General features: G+C 40.2%; 1 protein-coding gene across 1 annotated transcript in view; it reads right to left on the reverse strand.

Moving 5' to 3' along the window:
- KIF13A (kinesin family member 13A) overlaps positions 1-20,071 on the reverse strand; it is a 274,258-nt gene that overhangs the window by 45,747 nt on the left and 208,440 nt on the right. The window contains 7 exon segments of the mRNA XM_066377121.1: positions 5,602-5,768; positions 5,867-5,953; positions 10,454-10,584; positions 13,137-13,271; positions 14,894-15,004; positions 17,446-17,658; positions 18,041-18,152. Coding sequence (XP_066233218.1) covers positions 5,602-5,768; positions 5,867-5,953; positions 10,454-10,584; positions 13,137-13,271; positions 14,894-15,004; positions 17,446-17,658; positions 18,041-18,152 — 956 coding nt within the window.

The raw sequence follows: 20,071 nt of genomic DNA on the forward strand, positions 1-20,071 counted from the left end.
CATCTCATGAAAGCCTTGCAAAAAACCATTTTACAGATGTGGAAACTGGTGCTCAGAGAGGATAAGGAGCTGACCTACGCTCACACCTGACCTCAGGTCCGAGCAGACTGGCTGGGGTAGACACGAACTAACCTCCAGTGTTGTGTTCAGAATTAGTTCTCTGGGAAAGAACACAGGTGGGGTAGACACGAACTAACCTCCAGTGTTGTGCTCAGAATTAGTTCTCTGGGAAAGAATACAGGTGGGGTAGACACGAACTAACCTCCAGTGTTGTGCTTAGAATTAGTACTCTGGGAAAGAACACAGGTCGGGCAAAAGGAGGCTTACGGTTGTTCGTATGGAAAACAATACAGTAAACAATAAGTCATAACATAAGAATAAACTTTAACCTACTTTTGCCCCACCTCATATTTTTAAAAAAAATACGGTTCTTTGCTAATATAAAATTCTCTAGGTCAACATTTTTTCAAAGCAGAGTGGTTTTCTTCACAGAATCTTGACATAAAGTTCCTAAAATATGTTATCTAAAAAACTGATTAAAAATTAATTACCCTCCCCCACCTTATACCCCCCAACTACTCAAACAAATCTACACAAAAGCAGATTATGAGTGAATAAGACATTTTCTATAGACTAAAAATCTACATATCCCAAAGCATCAGAACTTCTGACATAGCCCTAAAACTTCTAAAAAAACAAACAAACCCAAAAAAGGAGTAATATGAATTTTTTTTGAGGGAGTTTGAAGGAATTTTAAATGTAAGAACTAGAGAAGGAAAGTTCTCTCAGAATTTAAAAAGTATATATATTTCTCATACAGTAAATATATTTTTTGTTCTATTTAGACTTTAGGTTTAAAAAGTAAAGGACAAGCCTGACCAGGTGGTGGCGCAGTGGATAGAGCGTCGGACTGGGATGCGGAAGGACCCAGGTTCGAGACCCCGAGGTCACCAGCTTGAGCACGGGCTCATCCGGCTTGAGCAAAAAGCTCACCAGCTTGGACCCAAGGTCGCTGGCTCCAGCAAGGGGTTACTCAGTCTGCTGAAGGCCCGTGGTCAAGGCACATATGAGAAAGCAATCAATGAACAACTAAGGTGTCGCAACATGCAACAAAAAACTAATGATTGATGCTTCTCATCTCTCTCTCCGTTCCTGTCTGTTTGTCCCTGTCTATCTCTGCCTATGTAAAAAAAAAAAAAAAAAAGTAAAGGACAAGATCCTTAATTATCCATTTTTATTTTTTTTATTTTTTTATTTTTTGTATTTTTCTGAAGCTGGAAACCGGGAGGCAGTCAGACGCCCGCATGCGCCCGACAGGGATCCACCCGGCACACCCACCAGGGGGCGATGCTCTGCCCATCGGGGCGTCGTTCTGCCGTGACCAGAGCCACTCCAGCGCCTGGGGCAGAGGCCAAGGAGCCATCCCCAGCGCCCGGGCCATCTTTTGCTCCAATGGAGCCTCGGCTGCGGGAGGGGAAGAGAGAGACAGAGAGGAAGGAGAGGGGGAGGGGTGGAGAAGCAGATGGGCGCCTCTCCTGTGTGCCCTGGCCGGGAATCGAACCCAGGACTTCCGCACGCTCTACTACTGAGCCAACCGGCCAGGGCATGAATTCTTTTTAGAGAGAGAAAACTGGAAAACACACCATTTTATAAAATGATATGCCAGGATTTTTACTAAAAGACACTGAATAAGGTAGTATTTAATCTTTATTTCTACTTGTTAGTCGGTGGTGTATAGAAACACACATGACCCTAAATGGCTGAAATAGATGGGATTTCACCACGTGGCTGGGGCTGTTTAAACTGCTGTAGCAGCTTCCATGACTAACACCCCTACTACTCACCAGGCTTTGTCAGTGGCCACAAATCAACAGGCAGATTTGGAAAACAGAGCCACCCTTCCCTGTGCCTGCCCCACCATAGCCTGGAAGTCCTGCCTGGACTCTGGGCCGGGCCTGCCACACACAGCACTGCTAGAGGTACCGGGACTGAAGGTATTTTTTTTTTTAACTTCTGATCCTAACACAAGTCTGGAAAAACCTTGCTCTTATATATATTTGATAACATTTTCTTTTAAAATTAATTAACAGATTTCAAGCCTTTATTACAATTTTTAAAAAAGATCACCCTAATCAGCAAGTCAATCTGACTCTATAATATGGCCTAGGACAGAAGCCAAAGATCATTTGGCTTATTCACAAATGATCAATCAACTACCAAAAGAGTGTCCACAGTTTTAACTTCCCTCTATCACTTTCATTCTTTTGAACGAGCTGTTTTAAAACTCAGTGAGTCTGGCACCTAAGGCCAAGTAACCAAAAAGTTGGTATTTTAGGAAGAGAAAAATGACCACATTTCCTTTGGGCAGAGCACGTTTCTTCTTCTTTAGTTTACTGTTTACCTGGTGTGTAACTAACTATGAAATGAGCTCAAACTTACTTGTCTGTATGAAGAACAGAGAAGAGAATGGTGGTGATGGGGGGTGATGGCTGGAGGACATTTATGCGCCAGATAATAGGATGCATTCACACTAAGAGACCCAAGGCACTAAACTGAAGGAAAATAGATACCTTTGGGGAAAAAAGAACCTTTTAATTCCAGATAAAGTAAAGGAGCTATAGGAACCACCCTCACCATCCCTTAATAGCTCTTAACTTTAGAGCTACCATTGACTGTGAAAACAGAAGAGTATCTGATGCCTAATGTTATACGTTTGGGAAGAAGGCATTATTGTCTACAGATACTAAGTTTGCTTTTACTCTTACTTCATATAAATTGAGTTTTCGATCACTGTTTACTCTAGACATTTGAAAATACACTATTCTACTTTGTTACCAAGATAACACAGGTAAATATCTATACAGCAGTAAGATGTTCTAACTGCAGTGCTTTCAACAGGAACAAAGCCATTAGCGATAGCAGCAATAATACCAGTGACATGTTTGTGCCACTAGATGCAGCAGGAAAAGAACAGCGGCCAGATCATAACCATGGGGAGAGTGTGGGGTGGAGATATGGGGAAGCAGGGGTCTTCACTGAAAAGGGAACATTCCTCAGTCAAGAATACAGAGTAACACCAGCAGGCAGGAAAGATCAGCTTCTTCCCAATCACGTTAGGTTTTGCCAAAGCACGAAGCACAAGCACCAATCAGCAGCACTGGGAAGCCCAAGCTCCCTCATGCTAGTGCCAATCAGCTAAAACCTTTATCCCATTGTTTGTGCAGGAGCTTCGTCTGAAACCACAGGAGAGGGAAGAGAATCTTCAGGTAGGACCACCAAGGGGATGACCACCAGGCAGACAGGCTTATTATCGGGAAGCCACCTAGCAGCAGAGGTGAATCGCATGAACACTGTTCAGCGACCAACACGTTAGTCCTTGTATCAGAGCATGCCCGTGTGCCCCACAGGGAAGCTCCATTTACCAATGAAACTAGGTAAACAATGGAGTGGGAAAACATTACTTTTTAAAACATTTTTTTGTTTAGATTTTATTTATTCATTTTAGAGAGAAAGAGAGAGAGAGAGAGAGAGAGAAGTGGGGAGGAGCAGGAAGCATCAACTCCCATATATGCCTCGACCAGACAAGCCCAGGGTTTTGAACCAGTGACCTCAGCATTCCAGGTCGACGCTTTATCCACTGCGCCACCACAAGTCAGACAGGAAAACATTACTTTTAAATAGACAAAATCAACACTGGAGAGCAAGGGGAGATCTGGAATACAAATGAGTAACTCATGTTCATACCCTGAGCCAGGCCACACTGACGGGTATGAAGTCTGAAGGAATTAACAGTGCTTACTAAATAGTCCTTGGTTACACAGGAGTTGACTAGGCATATGACAAGAAGGTGGCAACTGGAATAAATTAGAGATCTCTGATAAGGGATGATACATGATTCAGTTGATACTATGGGGACACTCTGCAGAGTTAGAGGACAGAGACCCCAATAGCCTGTAACCTCATTGAAAGAAATAAGCTCTTTTCAAATGGGAGTTCCTCCAACTAGAGTTTGAAGCTTGCACCCTCCCTGTCCAAATAATCATTCACAGGAGGCTTGATGCTCAGGCACATTATTACATGACTTGTTAATGTCATCCTGATGCCCAAACATCAATTTGAAACATCTTTGGGATTCTCCCATCTTTGGTAAGTAGTAAGAGTGGACCAAAGCTTGATTCCTAGCTGTGGCCCAGCCGGCACTGAAGTGTCCAAAGCTCCATTAGCTAATTTAATCCCTAATCTTAACAATGTTTAAAAAGAAAAATTATCAAACATGTTTCATAGTTATTTTTTTCCTCCTTTTCTGTTGTTTTCACATTACACTTGTTTCTCAATCTGGCCTTTTCTTCATACCTCATTTTTATAATTAAAAAGACGGGTCCTTGAGGCCAAGAAGTCCATAAGTAAGAGATAAACAGAAACATCAATATCCTTACTCTTGTAACAGAATCCCCAATTTGATATGTCAGAGAGCTGACCAACAATCCACTAGCCATGCTCAGTTCTCCCCAGATAGGCTTATTTGAAGAGTAGAGTGAGCAGTAAACATTAAGGAAAGAGCTCAACTGTGAAAACCAAAATACTCTTCAAGCAGCCTATCAGGTGGAGGATGCCCGTCGTAGGCCTCTCAGGGTTCCTGGAGGCACTCCCTCATTCCAGTTTGGGATCCTCAGGTATCCAAAGAATAGATGAATGGAAAAAGGAAGCTGAGCACCAACTTGCTCAGGTGCTCCTGAATGTAGCCTCAACCATGTCCCTGTAAAAATAGCTGTAGTCTCAGAAACGCAGCCCTGTGCCTGGTAACAGGCTGCCTTGTCCTGTCCTGCAGCCGGCGCCCAGGTATCAAGTGTGCTGATTAAAAGACTGGGAGATGGGAAAAGGAAGGAGGAGATTTACAAAACAGTAAGTAAGGAAAAAATTGGGTGTGTATTTTATTGAACTCACATGAGTATGTATGAACACAGAAGAAAGAAGGTAAAGGGCTTCCTTTCAGACACTGATAGGAAGAACTTTATACAATCACTGCAAACCTGGAAGGAGGGATGTAGAAATAATGTTTTAAGGAGAATCTGTTCTTTAAAGATCTCAGACAGGCTGGAGTGTGAGTCAAGTGAATAAGAGCCTATAAAGGTTTTTATTTTAGCTATCATTTTAAAATAAGTCTCTTTATGGGTATAATTTCCAACTCAGTTTATAGTAAAATGTTGTGACTTTAATCTCTTCATCAGATTTTATTTTAAATTCCTGGATTGATACTCCCTCAGTGATTTTCATGTTCTGAAGGACTCGGGAATGACACACTCAACAAGGGGACATTTGATAAGAAAGTCTATGCCAGTTACTCAGTACTCTAGGACCATGAAAATGTTACCACAACTGTGCTGGGGATAAGGGGTTGCAGAGATTCCACCTACTTTCTGGTTCCTCTTGAGGGAGCCAACTGGGCCCTGGAAGACTTTCATTAGCCCCTCACTTGTGGCCTTCCTAAGGAATTAGCAACTTGGTGGGTCTAAATTTTCAGAATGGCACATTACTGTATACATACTGGTCGCTCACTGAATGCTGTGAGATAAGGACGTGCCCAAGACATGAGGGCCTTACCATTACTATTCAGCGTTTTCATGATAACCTCCATCTGTGCAAATTCATAGTTATAATCTGGTTCTGAAGAGGCTTCACTGGCTGCATCCACGTCATGCTCTGGAAGGCCTGCTTCTTTCTCAAAGTCTTTCAACCAGTCTCGCCGCTTCCGCTTAGGTAAATTAATTCTGTGGGGTTTTTCACCATTAGAGAAAATCAACTTGTTTTGCACTCAGATAACAGAAATAAAAACATATGAAAATATTAGTGAACACAAAGATGTTACCTAAAGAAGTGGTTATTTCCCCATAGGATTCGATCACCATGCCACAGGTGGGTGGTACTGCATACAAGGGTACCATTTACACAGGACCTGAAGGGGTGCCAAGGAAAGGAAATGTCAGCTGAATGGTAAAGAGCACAAAACCCAGTCCCAGTAGCTAAACAGATAACTAGGGGGACATTCTCTTAACAGACGTATTTTATTAGTACCTGAAGAAGGAACAGTCACCATTGGAATACATGACCTAAGCAATGATGATTAAGGGCTGCTAAAATATCCTCCAAAAAGAGATAACCTGCCCTGGCTGGTTAGCTCAGTGGTAGAGCGTCAGCCTGGCGTGCAGGAGTCCCGGGTTCGATTCCCGGCCAGGGCACACAGGAGAAGCGCCCATCTGCTTCTCCACCCCTCCCCTTCTCCTTCCTCTCTGTCTCTCTCTTCCCCTCCCGCTGCCAAGGCTCCATTGGAGCAAAGTTGGCCTGGGTGCTGAGGATGGCTCCATGGCCTCTGCCTCAGGCATTAGAATAGCTCTGGTTGCAACAGAGCAATACCCCAGATGAGCAGAGCATCGCCCCCTGGTGGGTGTGCCGGGTGGATCCCAGTCGGGTGCATGTGGGAGTCTGTCTGACTGCCTCCCCATTTCCAGCTTCAGAAAAATAAAAATAAAAAAAGAGAAAAAAAGAGAGAGAGAAAAAAAGAGATAACCTGGTGTGCTGTGCAGCCTATAGGAGACAGACAGAACCACCTATGGAATATTCTTGTAAATACTTGAGCCAAATCTAACCAAGCTTCTATATGTAAATACTAATTTAAGAGTTACAGAGTACGTAGGAGATGCTAAATAATGCCATGGAATGCAATGAGCAAAATGCTGATGACGGGGAAACTCTAGGACCAACAACAAGGCATCTTCAACAAATTAAATACAAGAAAAAGGCGGGGGGGGGGGGGGGAGGGGGAAGGGTGGAGGAACCCATAGGCTGAAAGAGATCTAAGAGATACAATATCCAATGGCAATGGTTGACTTTTATTTGGATCGTTATTCCAAAAAACAACAGGAAAAAAACATTTATGAGGTAACGGGAAATCTGAATACTGACAATATATAATGATAAGAAATTGTTGTTACTTTAGGTGTGATGGTATTAAAGTTATGTTTAACAATATTAGTCTTTTAGAGATACAAGCTGAGATATTTATGAATGCAAAAGTCATAATATCTAAAATTTGCTTTAAAATAATACAGAGGGGAGGGAGGAGATGTTAAGGGCATGTAATTAAAACAAAATTGTCTCTGAGGTGCTCATCTTGACACTGGATTATGGATATATGGAGGTTCATTATGCCATTCTTTCCACTTTTATAACTTTGAAATTTTTCATAATAAAAATAAGGAAAACAAAATGAATATTTATATTTAGGTCTTTGATCCATTTTGCATTGAGTTTTGTGCATGGGGACAAAGTATAGTCAAGTTTCATTCTTTTTGCATATGGCTTTCCAATTTTCCAGCATAATTTCTTGAAGAGGCTTTCTTTTCTCCATTGTGTGTTTTTGGCTCTTTTGTCACAGATTATTTGTCCATATATATGTGATTTTATTTCTAGGATTTTGATTCTGTTCCATTGGTCTGTGTGTCTGTTTTTCTGCCAATACCATGCTATTAAGATGATCGTGGCTCTGTAGTATAATTTGAAGTCAGGTAGTGTGATACCCCTGGCTTCATTTTTTCTCAGAACTGCTTTGGCCATTCAGGGTCTTTTATGGTTCTACACAAATCTGGTGATCTTTTGTTCTATTTCATTAAAAATGACATTGAGATTTTAATGGAGATTGCATCAAATCTGTATATTGCTTTGGACAATATGGCCACTTTAATTTTGTTGATTCTTCCGATCTATGAATGTGGAATATTTTTCCATTTCATTGAGTCTTTTTGAATTTTTTTCGATAATACTTTCTGGTTTTTAGTATACAGGTCCTTCAAATTCTTTGTTAAGTTTATTCCTAAGCATTTTATTTTTTTGTTGCAATTGTAAAAGGAATTTTTTTTCAGCTCATTTTCTGAAGTTTCATTGTTGGCGTTTGGGAAAGCAGTAGACTTTTATATATTGATTTTTGTATCCTGCAACTTTACTGTATTTGTTGATAGTTTCTAATAGTTTTTAAATAGAGTCAATAGACTCTCTTTAGCCTGACCTGTGGTGACACAGGGGATAAAGCATCAACCTGGAATGGTGAGGTCGCCGGTTCGAAACCCTGGGCTTGCCTGGTCAAGGCACATATGGGAGTTGATGCTTCCTGCTCCTCTCCATCTTTTTCTTTCTCCTCCCCTCTCTAAAATGAATAAATAAGACTTAGAAACAAATAGAATCTTTTTAGCTTCTGTTTTGACCTCTCCTTCCTTAAAAATTTCTCTACTCTTAGCTTCCGTGACTGTATTCTGCTGTTACCTCTACTGCCTCCCTGGCTCCTGTCTCAGCCTCCTTCATGGACTATCCCTCAGACCATCCCAAAACGTTGGTTTAATTTTCACACTACACACTTCCAATCCACTTTCAAGAGAGACAATGCTGCTAATGCCCAATTCTCTATCTTTAGCTTTACAACCCTAAATCCAATGTCCTACTGGATATCTCCACATCGATATCCCAAGGACACATCAAAGTACCCCAAACTGAACCTATCTATCATCCTCCAAGCTGGTTTCTCCTCTTGTATTCCTTATTTTGGTTTAGCAGTACCACTCTTTATTTGGTCTCCCAAGATAATCATCGGTGACCATTGCTGAGTTCCCGCTTTCCTTCACTGATTGAGTCCCCGTTCTCTCACCAAGCAGATCATTACAACTTGTTGACTTTCAAATCTCAATACATTTTGTTCTTCACCTCTACTGGCACTTGCTGTGTTCCCATAAGAATACTAGAATAAAATCCTAACTGATCTCCCCACTTCAAGTGCTATAAACACCCCACTCTTCCACAGTGATCAGATTTGCAGGTTATAAAGATCACTTCAGAAAAAGCACTATCTTATACCTGTATAGTAACTGTTGCTTCTATACATTCTCCTCCCTGGGGCTTTGAGTTCCTGTACTTAGGCGTTCCCAGCACAAAGCCAGGAGCAGAGTCCTGAGTGAATGAACGAACCACTAGGCTGAGGTTCCAGGAAAGGAGAAGATTGGGCAGGGTGGGGAAGAAAGAAGAGTAGGATAAAAAGCCATAAAACTGAAATTAAAATTGGGTATTAAAAATTTTCTGATTAAAATGATTTTTAGATATAGTGTAAGAAGAGAGTATGATCAGCCTGTCATGTTGCATACTATAAGTATATATAGTTTTGTTAGTTTACTTCAATAAAGTCAAGAAAGAGAGAGAGAGTATTAAAAAAAATACAACAAAACTCAGTCTCTATCAGAGGAGGATACAGTATAAGGCTAAAGACTATTTGACCTTAGAATAAGTAAAAATTAAAGAATAGTATCATTTCACCATTAAGTATTTTAGTCATAACACTATAAGTGCTACAAACTTTTATGCATCAGGTGTGCTATTTTTATTAGTCTCAGTTTTTCATCACTTAGAAATGTATATGGTCAATAGTAACAGAATAATTTGAAATGATTATATTTTCCTTTTAAAATGAGTGTTCTGAATTAAACTATTTATGTATTAATGAATGACATTTTAGAACTTCATTTAACTATTATACCTGATGATTAAATAATTTAAAACATCATTTAGTAGAAATAAAAAAGTAAATATTTATATATTGGCCTGTCAATTATCAAATGCTTACATATTTTAGCATGGTTTAATAAATTTTCAGAAACAATGGAGTTATCTAATTAACTGCTTTAGACACAATGCATTACACTGAGTAAGAACTAATTTTATTCAATATTTATTATGTGTCAGGCACTTAGCCAAGTTGTTTACATGTTTTGTCTACCATTAGCCTCACTTACCATAACAGCAAGCTGAAGTTTAGATCAACAAAGTGTGTTCGCCAAAATCAGTCTGCCAGTCAAGGCAGAATCAGCCTACCCCGAAGCTGGTGCTTGAAATGCTATCTACCCTGACCAGGTGGTGGCGCAGTGGATAGAGCATTGGACTGGGATGTGAAGGACCCAGGTTTGAGACCCCAAGGTCACCAGCTTGAGCGTGGGCTCATCTGGTTTGAGCAAGGCTCACCAGCTTGAGCCCAAGGTCACTGGCTCGAGCAAGGGATCACTTGGTCTGCTGTAGCCTCTCCCCCACCCCCCCACCCGTCAAAGCACATATGAGAAATCAATCAATGAACAACTAAGAAGCCGCAACGAAGAACTGATGTTTCTTATCTCTCTCCCTTCCTATCTGTCTGTCCCTATCTGTCCCTCTCTGACTCTGTCTGTGCCACAAAAAAAAAAAAAAAAAAAAGAAAAAGAAAAGAAAAGAAATGTTGTTATCTAGCTCTCCATAATTGGAAAGCAATCCCCCAGGACCCACTGTAGCCTTAACTTTGACATAACTGAAGTAAAAAGATAGAAAGAGGCAGTCTTTTTTTGAAAGTAAGGCACACAAAATATGTGAAGTAGCCATTTACTCTCCTTACCTTGCATTTTCTTTTGGAGTAAGAGTGACATCACCGTCAGATGCAATATCAATCTCACAGTGCTCAGGCTGAATTCCTATACCACAGAGCTGGATGTCCTGAGAGGTATCAGCACCCACCCTTGTGTGGTCCTAGGAATAGTTTTAAAAAAAGTAAAAATGCACACTTACAAGTAAATCACCAAAAATTTATCACAATCAATTTCAATAACCCAACAGCAAATGCTTGACAATATACTAGGCAGGAGATGAAAGATGTCTGGAGCATTAGAAGTCAAAAGCTTACCTTTAAATACTAAAGTTTTTAAAAAATGTTATAACAGGGGGAAGGGGTTAAACAACAGTGGTTAGACACTGCTTTAAAATATAAGGAAATCAGACTTAACAGTAGAATACGGTTGATTCTAATTTTAACTTGATAACTTACTATTTATGTGACTACAGGCAAGCCATTTCACTCTCAGCTTTAGTTTCTTTTTCTTTTTTGGAAAAAACCAGAACAATGATATCAATTTGATTTGTTTAACAGGATTATTTTAAAGATCAGCTGAGTTAACAGCAAAAGTGCTTTGAAAACAATTATCTAAATTCAAGAACTACTAATAATAGTTTCATGGGAAGTAATACTTAAAAATATGTAACTTTTAAAATGTTAAAAATAGTTAAGTATCTGATACTAATATAACATAGAGCGGTGAAGCCTTTGGGTTATACAACGTTCAGGTCAGAGGTTAAGGACTTCCAACCTCACACACTTGTGGACTGTGACTCCTGGTGATTCAGTCCACTGCTCATCCCTTTGTTTTTCTTTCACTCTAACAATCATTTAACCATTATGATAACAATACTTTCTATTCCACTGAGAATGTGAGAAAGCCCAAGACTTAGTCTTTCAAAATTAACATTTCAGAAACAATTCCTTTGCCCTTAACCATTTCCTGAATGAACAGGTCTTAAGTGTTAATGATCTCTCAACAATTCAGTTACTATTTGTGTCATATTATGTGTCTGGAAAAAGTAGAATAAACAGGAGAATAGAAGACCAAGCTCCTTGCTTCAATTCTAGCTTATTCTCCACTACATTTTGTACATTCATTATACAGATCAGAATCCTTAACAAGGTGCCTATCTAACCTTTCACAATGCAGAAATTTTTATTCACTGATTTATGCGTGGACAGTATATAAAAGCTGCTTTCAAGCCCCTAGCTCCCCAAACCTTAACAGTTATTTAAATAAATACATATATTTATATACCACCATAACTCAGAAACTGTGTCTGATAAAAAATGGCCTCACGGTCAGCTGAGTGCCCTATGTCAACTGGGGTGACCTATTTAAAAAACATATCTTATTTTTTCTCTTAACAAAATACATCAGCATTTCTATAAGTACAGTATCAGAATCTGTGGGTCTCTGTGAACCATTTACGAGGCTCATGAGGTCAAAACTACACTAATAAAAATACTAAGATGCCTTTGCACTCTCATTTTATCACCAAGTGTACAGTGTTTTCCAGAGGCTACATGATGTGTGATGTCATGGCTCTGAAGATTAATGGACTGTGTATTTGTACATGTTTGTACCTTTAAATGGTTTCAGGTTTAGTAGCGAACACTGTAAATATAGATATAACTCATATACACAAAAGTTCTTTGGGACATTTTTAAAGAGTGTAAATGGGCTGTGAAAATCTGGGAACAGATGCAATAAGCTATCCAATGGCGGGCAGTGCCATACCCTGAGGTCAAAGTGTCAAATCTAAAAGGCCGCATTCTGTCTCCATACTAAATAGGTGATTAGGCCCTGGCCGGTTGGCTCAGTGGTAGAGCGTCGGCCTGGCGTGCAGGAGTCCCGGGTCAATTCCCGGCCAGGGCACACAGGACAAGCGCCCATCTGCTTCTCCACCCCTCCCCCACTCCTTCCTCTCTGTCTCTCTCTTCCCCTCCCGCAGCTAAGGCTCCATTGGAGCAAAGTTTGCCTGGGTGCTGAGGATGGCTCCATGGCTTCTGCCTCAGTCGCTAGAATGGCTCTGGTTGCGGCAGAGCAACGCCCCGGATGGGCAGAGCATCGCCCACTGGTGGGTATACCGGGTGGATGCTGGGTGGATCCCGGTTGGGTGCATGTGGGAGTCTGTCTGACTGCCTCCCTGTTTCCAACTTCAGGAAAATACAAAGAAAAAAAATAGGTGATTATGGGACAAAAAGTTATTTTTTGAGGATGTAAGTCTAGAAGAGGTAGAAATGGAAGAACCCCAGGTGTCTGATCTACCACAAGAGTTTGTTTTAGCCTTAACGTTGATCTTGAGATCTCCTAAGGATTACTCAGAAGCATAACTGTGACTCTACAGAGCTTCTCAGAATCTTTGTGTTTGAACCTAAATATTGTCAGAATCCTTGTCGCCACAGCCAGGGATCAGTACCTACACACCCTTGGTCGCCCATGTGTGCCCCTTTGATGCTCATGCTCACAAGAAATCAGCCCTAACAGTATAGCCATGGGATAAATACAAAATAGCTGGTTTTCATTCTCGTTAGTGACCTGACTGTACTATGAATCCTCTTAGTTTTAAGGAGGGCTAAACTGGATACAAAAAGCAAAATCATGGGGACAGATACCCAGATTCAAATGTGGATTGTACATGAATGAATCAGATTGCAACTATGTGTTTATATACCCTCTTACCTTTAAATAATAAACCAGAAGTTCGTTGAGAGCAGGGTCTGCATTCAGGTTGACTAAGTAGCACTTGTCGTCCCCCACCTTGATACCAGATGTCTCCAGGGAAATCCCCATACTTTCAAGTTGCCGTTGTCTCTCCTGTGCACAAAGCAGATGAAAGCAGGAGACTATTTGTTGTTCTAGTCACCAGATGTATCCATGGAAAGTGTAAGTCACTGTTTCTGGGGACAATGCCAATGAAATTACACATTCCACTCAGCTCAACCAAGTTTCTTAGAGCCTGAAATGCGTGACATCTTGCGTCAGTGTTCAGGGGGCACCAGACACCATCTTGTCCTTAAGGGGTTTACCATCTAATAGAGGGGGAAGGCCACATAACTGGGGGCAAAGGAGGGAGCCCTGTGTTGCTGCGAGGAACAACATGCTGCAAGCTTTGCAGGAGGGAGACCATGATGGGTTAAAAGACCACAAAGGCTGCAGGAAGAACCACTTAAGGTGGTTCTTGAAGCATAAGAAGAATTTCAACAGGAAGAAATGCGGGAGTAGCAAGATAAGGGCAGGGTGTTCTGGGGGAAGGAAACAGGAAAGCAGAGTAAATACCCTGCGCAGAGTAGAGATGTTTTAAAATTTATTTTTTAGTGAGGAGAGAGAGAGAAGGGGGTGGTGGAGAAGGAAGCATCAACCCACAGCTGCTTCTTATGTGCCTTGACCAGGCAAGCCTGGGGATCTGAACCGGCAACCTCAGCGTTCCAGGTCCATGCTTTATCCATCACACCACTACAGGGCAGGCTAGACATAATAGAAGATTTCAGGTGCCAAGAACCCCACCTAAATGTGGGAAAGTAGTGGGAGATGGGGGTGGAGGAGCAGCTTGGGTCCCCATTGTAGAGGGCCTTGCGGTCATTCGTTTGCTCGTTTGTTCGTTTATTAATTCCCTCAAGCCATTTATGCACTAGTACTGAGAATACTACAGCAAACAAAACGGAGCACCCTCTCTCATGAAAACTCATATTCTAGTGGAAGGATATAGACAGTAAAAAAAAAACCCATATGAGTAAATATATATAATTTTCAATGGGGTTAAGTGCTATAGAAAAACGCAAAGCATGTAAGGGGGATAGGCAGTTAGGTGTGTGTATGTGTGTGTGACAGAGAGAGACAGAGAGAATATCTACAGGAAGCACATAAGCAAACAGCTGGACTAGGTCTTAGTTACTGCTTTCAGCCTACTTGACTAATATTTCCAAGTGGTCAGTGAACTTAAAATGTTTGTGAAAAGCATAGTGCAGAGATTCATAAGACACATAACTACACACACAGAATTTGTTCTTGCTTTATATTTTATCTCAAATAAAATTCAGATACTGTTTTCTAACAATCCCACAGTATCAAATACATTGAAAAAACTATGTTGTTTTGTACGTTATAAATTCCCTGTCAGTTAGGTAGCCCTACAGGCTATGCCAAGTGATGTAAAATCACAACATACTTTGTTTACACGTGAAAAGCAGAAAATCCTAAAGATATTTTCTATACCATCCCTGTTCAATTCAGTGCCCTCCAACACTTCTAGCAAATATATGGACCAAATTGTAGTTGAAGAAGGTCACAAAGCCAGTGTCTAAACTGACCTTTGTAGGCTGTAGTTCAGCAGAAGGTGGTTCTTAAAAGACTTTCTGAGGACAAGTGACTGACGATACAGAAAAGTCAGCAAATGGAAAAAAGAATCGCAATATTTGAGGCCTCAATTCCCAAGCTACCTGAGCAATTTCTTCTGTTTTCCTCAGCTTCTCCTCCCAAGTCACGGTTAGTTCCTTTATCAGCTTTTCAGACTCTTCAAGCTTCTCTTTCAGTTCAGGGGCCTTCATAGCCTTTAAAATGAAACCAGAGCTATCAGATTTTCTAATTTTTTTCACCATTATGACAAGACAACCACTTATTGTCCTTCTGAAACAGTTATCAACGGTCTGTTGGAAGCAATTAAGTCACACACTGTGAGTGAAGGTGGGGTTTAGATCTTTATTAATCAAATGAAATGTAAGAGGCAAATGCTACTATTTAAAGGGGGAAAAGAAATACCAGTGTCCTGAATAAAACTGATATAAATCATTAGAGTAATTTTACCCACCATACTTAAATTTCACATTCAAAGACTTTTTTTAAAAGATGGTGAAGTTCATCTTCAAAACAGAAAGAAAAAGGTTACTTAAGCAGATTTCGTTTTCAAAAAGACAGAGGCAAATCACCAATAATGGCATTCCAATCATATTAACCTACCAAGAAAGGTGAAGATTCTTCTCATTTACACTGCTCACAAAAATCAGGGGATATTTTAAAATGAATATGAAGTGATAAAATATCCCCTAATTTCTGTGAGCAGTATATTTTACAATTTGAATCAGGGGCCTATGAACTACTTTTCTTATTGATGGAATACATTTAGTGTATATCTTATTCACTTAGAAGGAGGACATGGTTAAAAGAGCAGTAATTTCCATCTGAGTTTGTTCAGTAAAAATAACTCAGGGGTCTAAATGCAGATATATGCAGCTTGTAATTTTTGGGAAGCCTTTACTTTGCTTTGACACTCTATAATAACACAAGTATAACCCTATTCTGAACAAGAAAGACAGTAAAATACTGTTAGCTAGACAGTAGAATACTCAGTAGGCTAGCTGAGTATGCCTCAGTCTCACAGTATTAACAGAGCCTGAGTGGGACAGTTTGTGCTGGGGCCCATGTGGACATTCTCGGTGAACCTGCTGGGGCTCCTCTCTCCTTTGGCCATGTTTTGCTCTACACACCCAGCGTAGATTATAAGGTCACAGTGAAAACATGGGGACTCAGAGACAAGAAGAAAAAAGTCGATCATCCATCTTTAAACACATTCCAGGAGCATCACACTTTCCTCTCAGGATCAGGACTCTCTTTAAAGGCTATCAGCATTTTGATTTTTCACGTGTTTGCTACCTTTCTTGGCATCAATGAAGAAAAAATCATGCTTGATGCACTGACTGATGATAATAAAAACAGCAACATTTGCTGAGCACCTATGATGTGCAAGGCACTGTACTAAATGCCTTCCGGTATCAGTGTTATACTAGAGATTAGGGACGAAAACAATTAATGAAACATAGCTTCTTGAACTATAGGAGCTCATAGCCTGAAAGAAGAGAAAGATACATAAACAAAAAATTATAACGCAACTGCCAAGATCACCAACTAAGGGAGTATTCAAGATCTTTGCTTCACTCCTTTTGGTTTATCTCCTGTTGATTAATTTTGTGATTAGATAAGCAATAGATAAAAAGTATTTAAACAGTGCCTAGTACACAACTGCTCAATAAATAATGGCAATTACATTTTTTTTCCTATTCTTAATATGCTCCTAACACTCAGAAGACGCTGGTGTGAAGGAATGTGAACTCAGAAGTCCTAAGTACACACCCCAGTCCTGGCATGTAACGTAACCTAAGGAACTTGGGTTCCATTTCAGTCACATTACCTCTCTTAAATGGAACAGTGCCTTACCCATAACCTGCCTGAAGTAACAGCTATTTGGGAGATGCTGTGATTATGAGAGCCTGGGTTAAGCCGAACCGAGGAAAGATGGCAACAATGCAAAGTTATAGATTTTGTTTCCTCCCAGGAGCTGATACAAAAAATATATAGACATTTCTGAATTATTCCTAACATTTAATTATTCTTGATTACGCTATCTTCTATGAATTTAATGGGAGATGACAAACAACTAGCTTCTCAGAAGTCTACAGAGCCCTTTGGGAATACAGTCAACAATGTTAATAAAGACATCACAGTTGGTTCTTAGGATTTCACAGTGGGAGAGATCTGTGCTCTCAAGGACCAACTGATTCACTGTAGCAAACATTTAGGCAGTAGCAGCAACTCTCTCTTAACTGTCTGCCTCATCGGCAGGAAGTTACTAGGACAGAAGTCTTGTATTACTCATCGTGTCTTCACAAGGCTCAGCATGTACCAGGTGCCAATCAACAGTGAAATGCTGAATTACATGGAGATGACCTCGAACTGCAATCAAGCATGTCCTTACCACTTAGATATCACAAGCCAGGAAATGTCAAAAACAGGAAGAACCAGACTGATTGTTTATTTTTAAATTTATTTTTAAATTACAGTTGACTTACAATATTATACTAGTTTTAGGTGTACAACATAGTGATTACACAGTTATGAACCTTATGCAGTGATCACCGCAATAAGCCTAGTAACTGTGTATGTCACCATACATAGTTATTATGATGTTATTGACAATGATCCCTATCTTGTACATTACCTCAGCCTGCAAGAGCTGCTCTTTCAGTTTCTCAACTTCCTCCCGCAGTTCCCGAATGACTTTTGCATTGGGATCCTCATTCACAACAGCATGGTTAACAATCCTTTTGGCTCGATCTGCGTATCTTAACGTGGAGAGGGTCTCTTCATAGTTGTCTGCTGCTGGGCTAATGGTGGCGATCATAGAGGTCTGGCTGTTGCCTCCCAAATTGTCCTAAAAAATATTTCAAATAGCATCTTAGGAAACAAGGCCTATTTCATGCATAACACATATGAAAGCAGTACACATGCATAAAATATTATTCTCTGTGAAAAAAAACACTATGTGGAAATGGATTTGTATTTTACAATTTTATGAAAAGATGAAATGTGGTCTCTCTATATTCACAGCAATGAATAATGTCCATCAAACAGTATTATAATGAAATAAAAGGCAATAAAAATAAGTTTTCATTTTTTGTTTCTAGGAAATGGGTAACAGTACAATATTGTTGGGTGTTCACTGTATGTTTAGTTAGCTTTGCACACACCTTTTAGCTGTTACCTCTGGCACAGCTGATTTTTAGTTGGAAAAGAACACTGGAACACTGACTTACCTTAAGAAGCCAAGTGAGGACTGAATCTCGATAAGGCACAAATTTGTTTTTACCCTTGCCAGCTGCCTGGTCAGCCAGCGATGATATAACCAATCCCAAGGTTGTCAGTGATCTGCCAAGAGAATAATTTAAAAATTAGTTTTATGGAATGTTGATTTTGTTTTTAATAATCCTTCTAAGTAACAAGTATAAAATATGCAGAATAAAGCCCTAAAGTTGATACCATCAAGTCTTCATTAATTGGCTGAGAAGCTGAGATAAAGAAAAACAAAAAGTAACTCCATTAACTTAAAAGAATGAATTTAGAACTCTTATAAGAATCTATTCTGGTTAATCACAGGACCTTGGTTCAGATTTGCAGCATAATATTTGGAATAAAGTTTTCCAGTGTGATCTTTTAAATGTATGTTTCTAGGTTCTGAAATGAATGTTTCACAGGCCCTGTAATCATTTCAGAAAAGTCATTAAAATGCAAAGCAAATTCAAGAGGCAGAAATGAACAAAAATTTTAATAACTAGTAGCCATTACCACAAAGTGGTGTAAAAAATATATATATATACATCATAAATGACAGATTTAAAAGTTAAACGAGTCCTACCCAAGAGAAATAAAAACATAGGTTCACACAAGAACTTCTACATGAATTTTCATAGCAGTATAATCACCAAAACCAAAATCTGAAAACAACTCAAATGTCCATTAAATGATGAAGGGATGAATAAAATATAGTATGGCCATACAATGGAGCATTATTGGCTACAAAAGAGAAAATAAGTTCTGGTGCATGCTACAGCATGAATGAACCTTGTTGGGCAGATAAGGTGTATTATGCTCACTTTGTTAAAGATAACACGAGGATGCCGTTGCCCAGGTGATATTAATGTGTGTTGGGGTGGGCTAAAGGCAGGCGGAATCCTTGTAGCCTGGGGCTTGGTTTTGGGATTAAGCCTTTCCTACCCTTTTTGATGTGGGGTGGTGCAATCCAATCATGCCTCAGAAGGTGACTTTGGGTTGGAGACTTCCCTACTTTGTATATTGGATTAAAGGTTGTGAAGCTACACTATAAAATGGGGGCAAAACGGGACTTGGCTCTTGGTTCCTGAGATTAGCATGAGAGAGCAGAGAGAGTAGAGCCAGCAGCAGGAGGAGGCCACGTGGAGGAGGCCAGGAAAAGCAGCCAAGATGGCGGAGTGCTGAGTGAGATGCCAATTTGTGTAGAGTTTGTATCTGGGAGAAGGAAGGAGATGGGGAACTGAGGAGAATAAATCTGGTGAGCTAGAAACCTTTGATTCTAGGAAACTCGGATAAATCAGTAGCTTTGTGAGCACTGAATGTGATTGGGTTTTGGAGCCCAGTGTGTATTTTTACTTGCCCGCCGGGTGCAAACTAGGATTAAAGACTATGGCCCACCAGCTTTTGGCTCCACTGTTTCTTTACCGACTGTCCGAATCCAATGCGAACCTGCATGGGCCAGAAGGCTGCTGTGATGGTGGCTCTGGCCCTGCCTCCTGGGTTTACAAACCTTAAAAAATTATGCCACGTGAAAGAAGACAAACATAAAAGGCCACTGTCCTGGGTTGAACAGTGCTCTCTCCCCCAAATTCATGCCCATCAGAACCTCAGAATGTGACCTTATTTGGAAACAAGGTCCTTGCTGATGAAATTAGTTAAAATGAGATCATACTGGGTTAGAGAGGGTTCAAAACCAATGACTGGCGTCCTTATAAAAAGGCCACATGAAGCACACATAGAGAATAGCATGTGAAGACAAAAGACATTGTAATGATGCAGCTACAGGACAAGGAATGCCAGTGTTCACTAGAAGCTAGGAGACAGCCACAAAATACATCTTCCCTCTGAGCCCCCAGAAGGAACAAATCCTATTGATCCCTTGATTTTAGATGTCTGGCCTCCAGAACTGTAAGGAAATAAATTTCGTAGTCCAATCTGTGGTACCCTGTTATAAAAACACTAACAGCAGCATATATTTGATTCCAATTATATAAAATACCCAGAATAGGCAAATTTTT

The sequence above is a fragment of the Saccopteryx leptura genome, chromosome 3, assembly GCF_036850995.1.
Source record: "Saccopteryx leptura isolate mSacLep1 chromosome 3, mSacLep1_pri_phased_curated, whole genome shotgun sequence".
Lineage (NCBI taxonomy): Eukaryota > Metazoa > Chordata > Mammalia > Chiroptera > Emballonuridae > Saccopteryx > Saccopteryx leptura.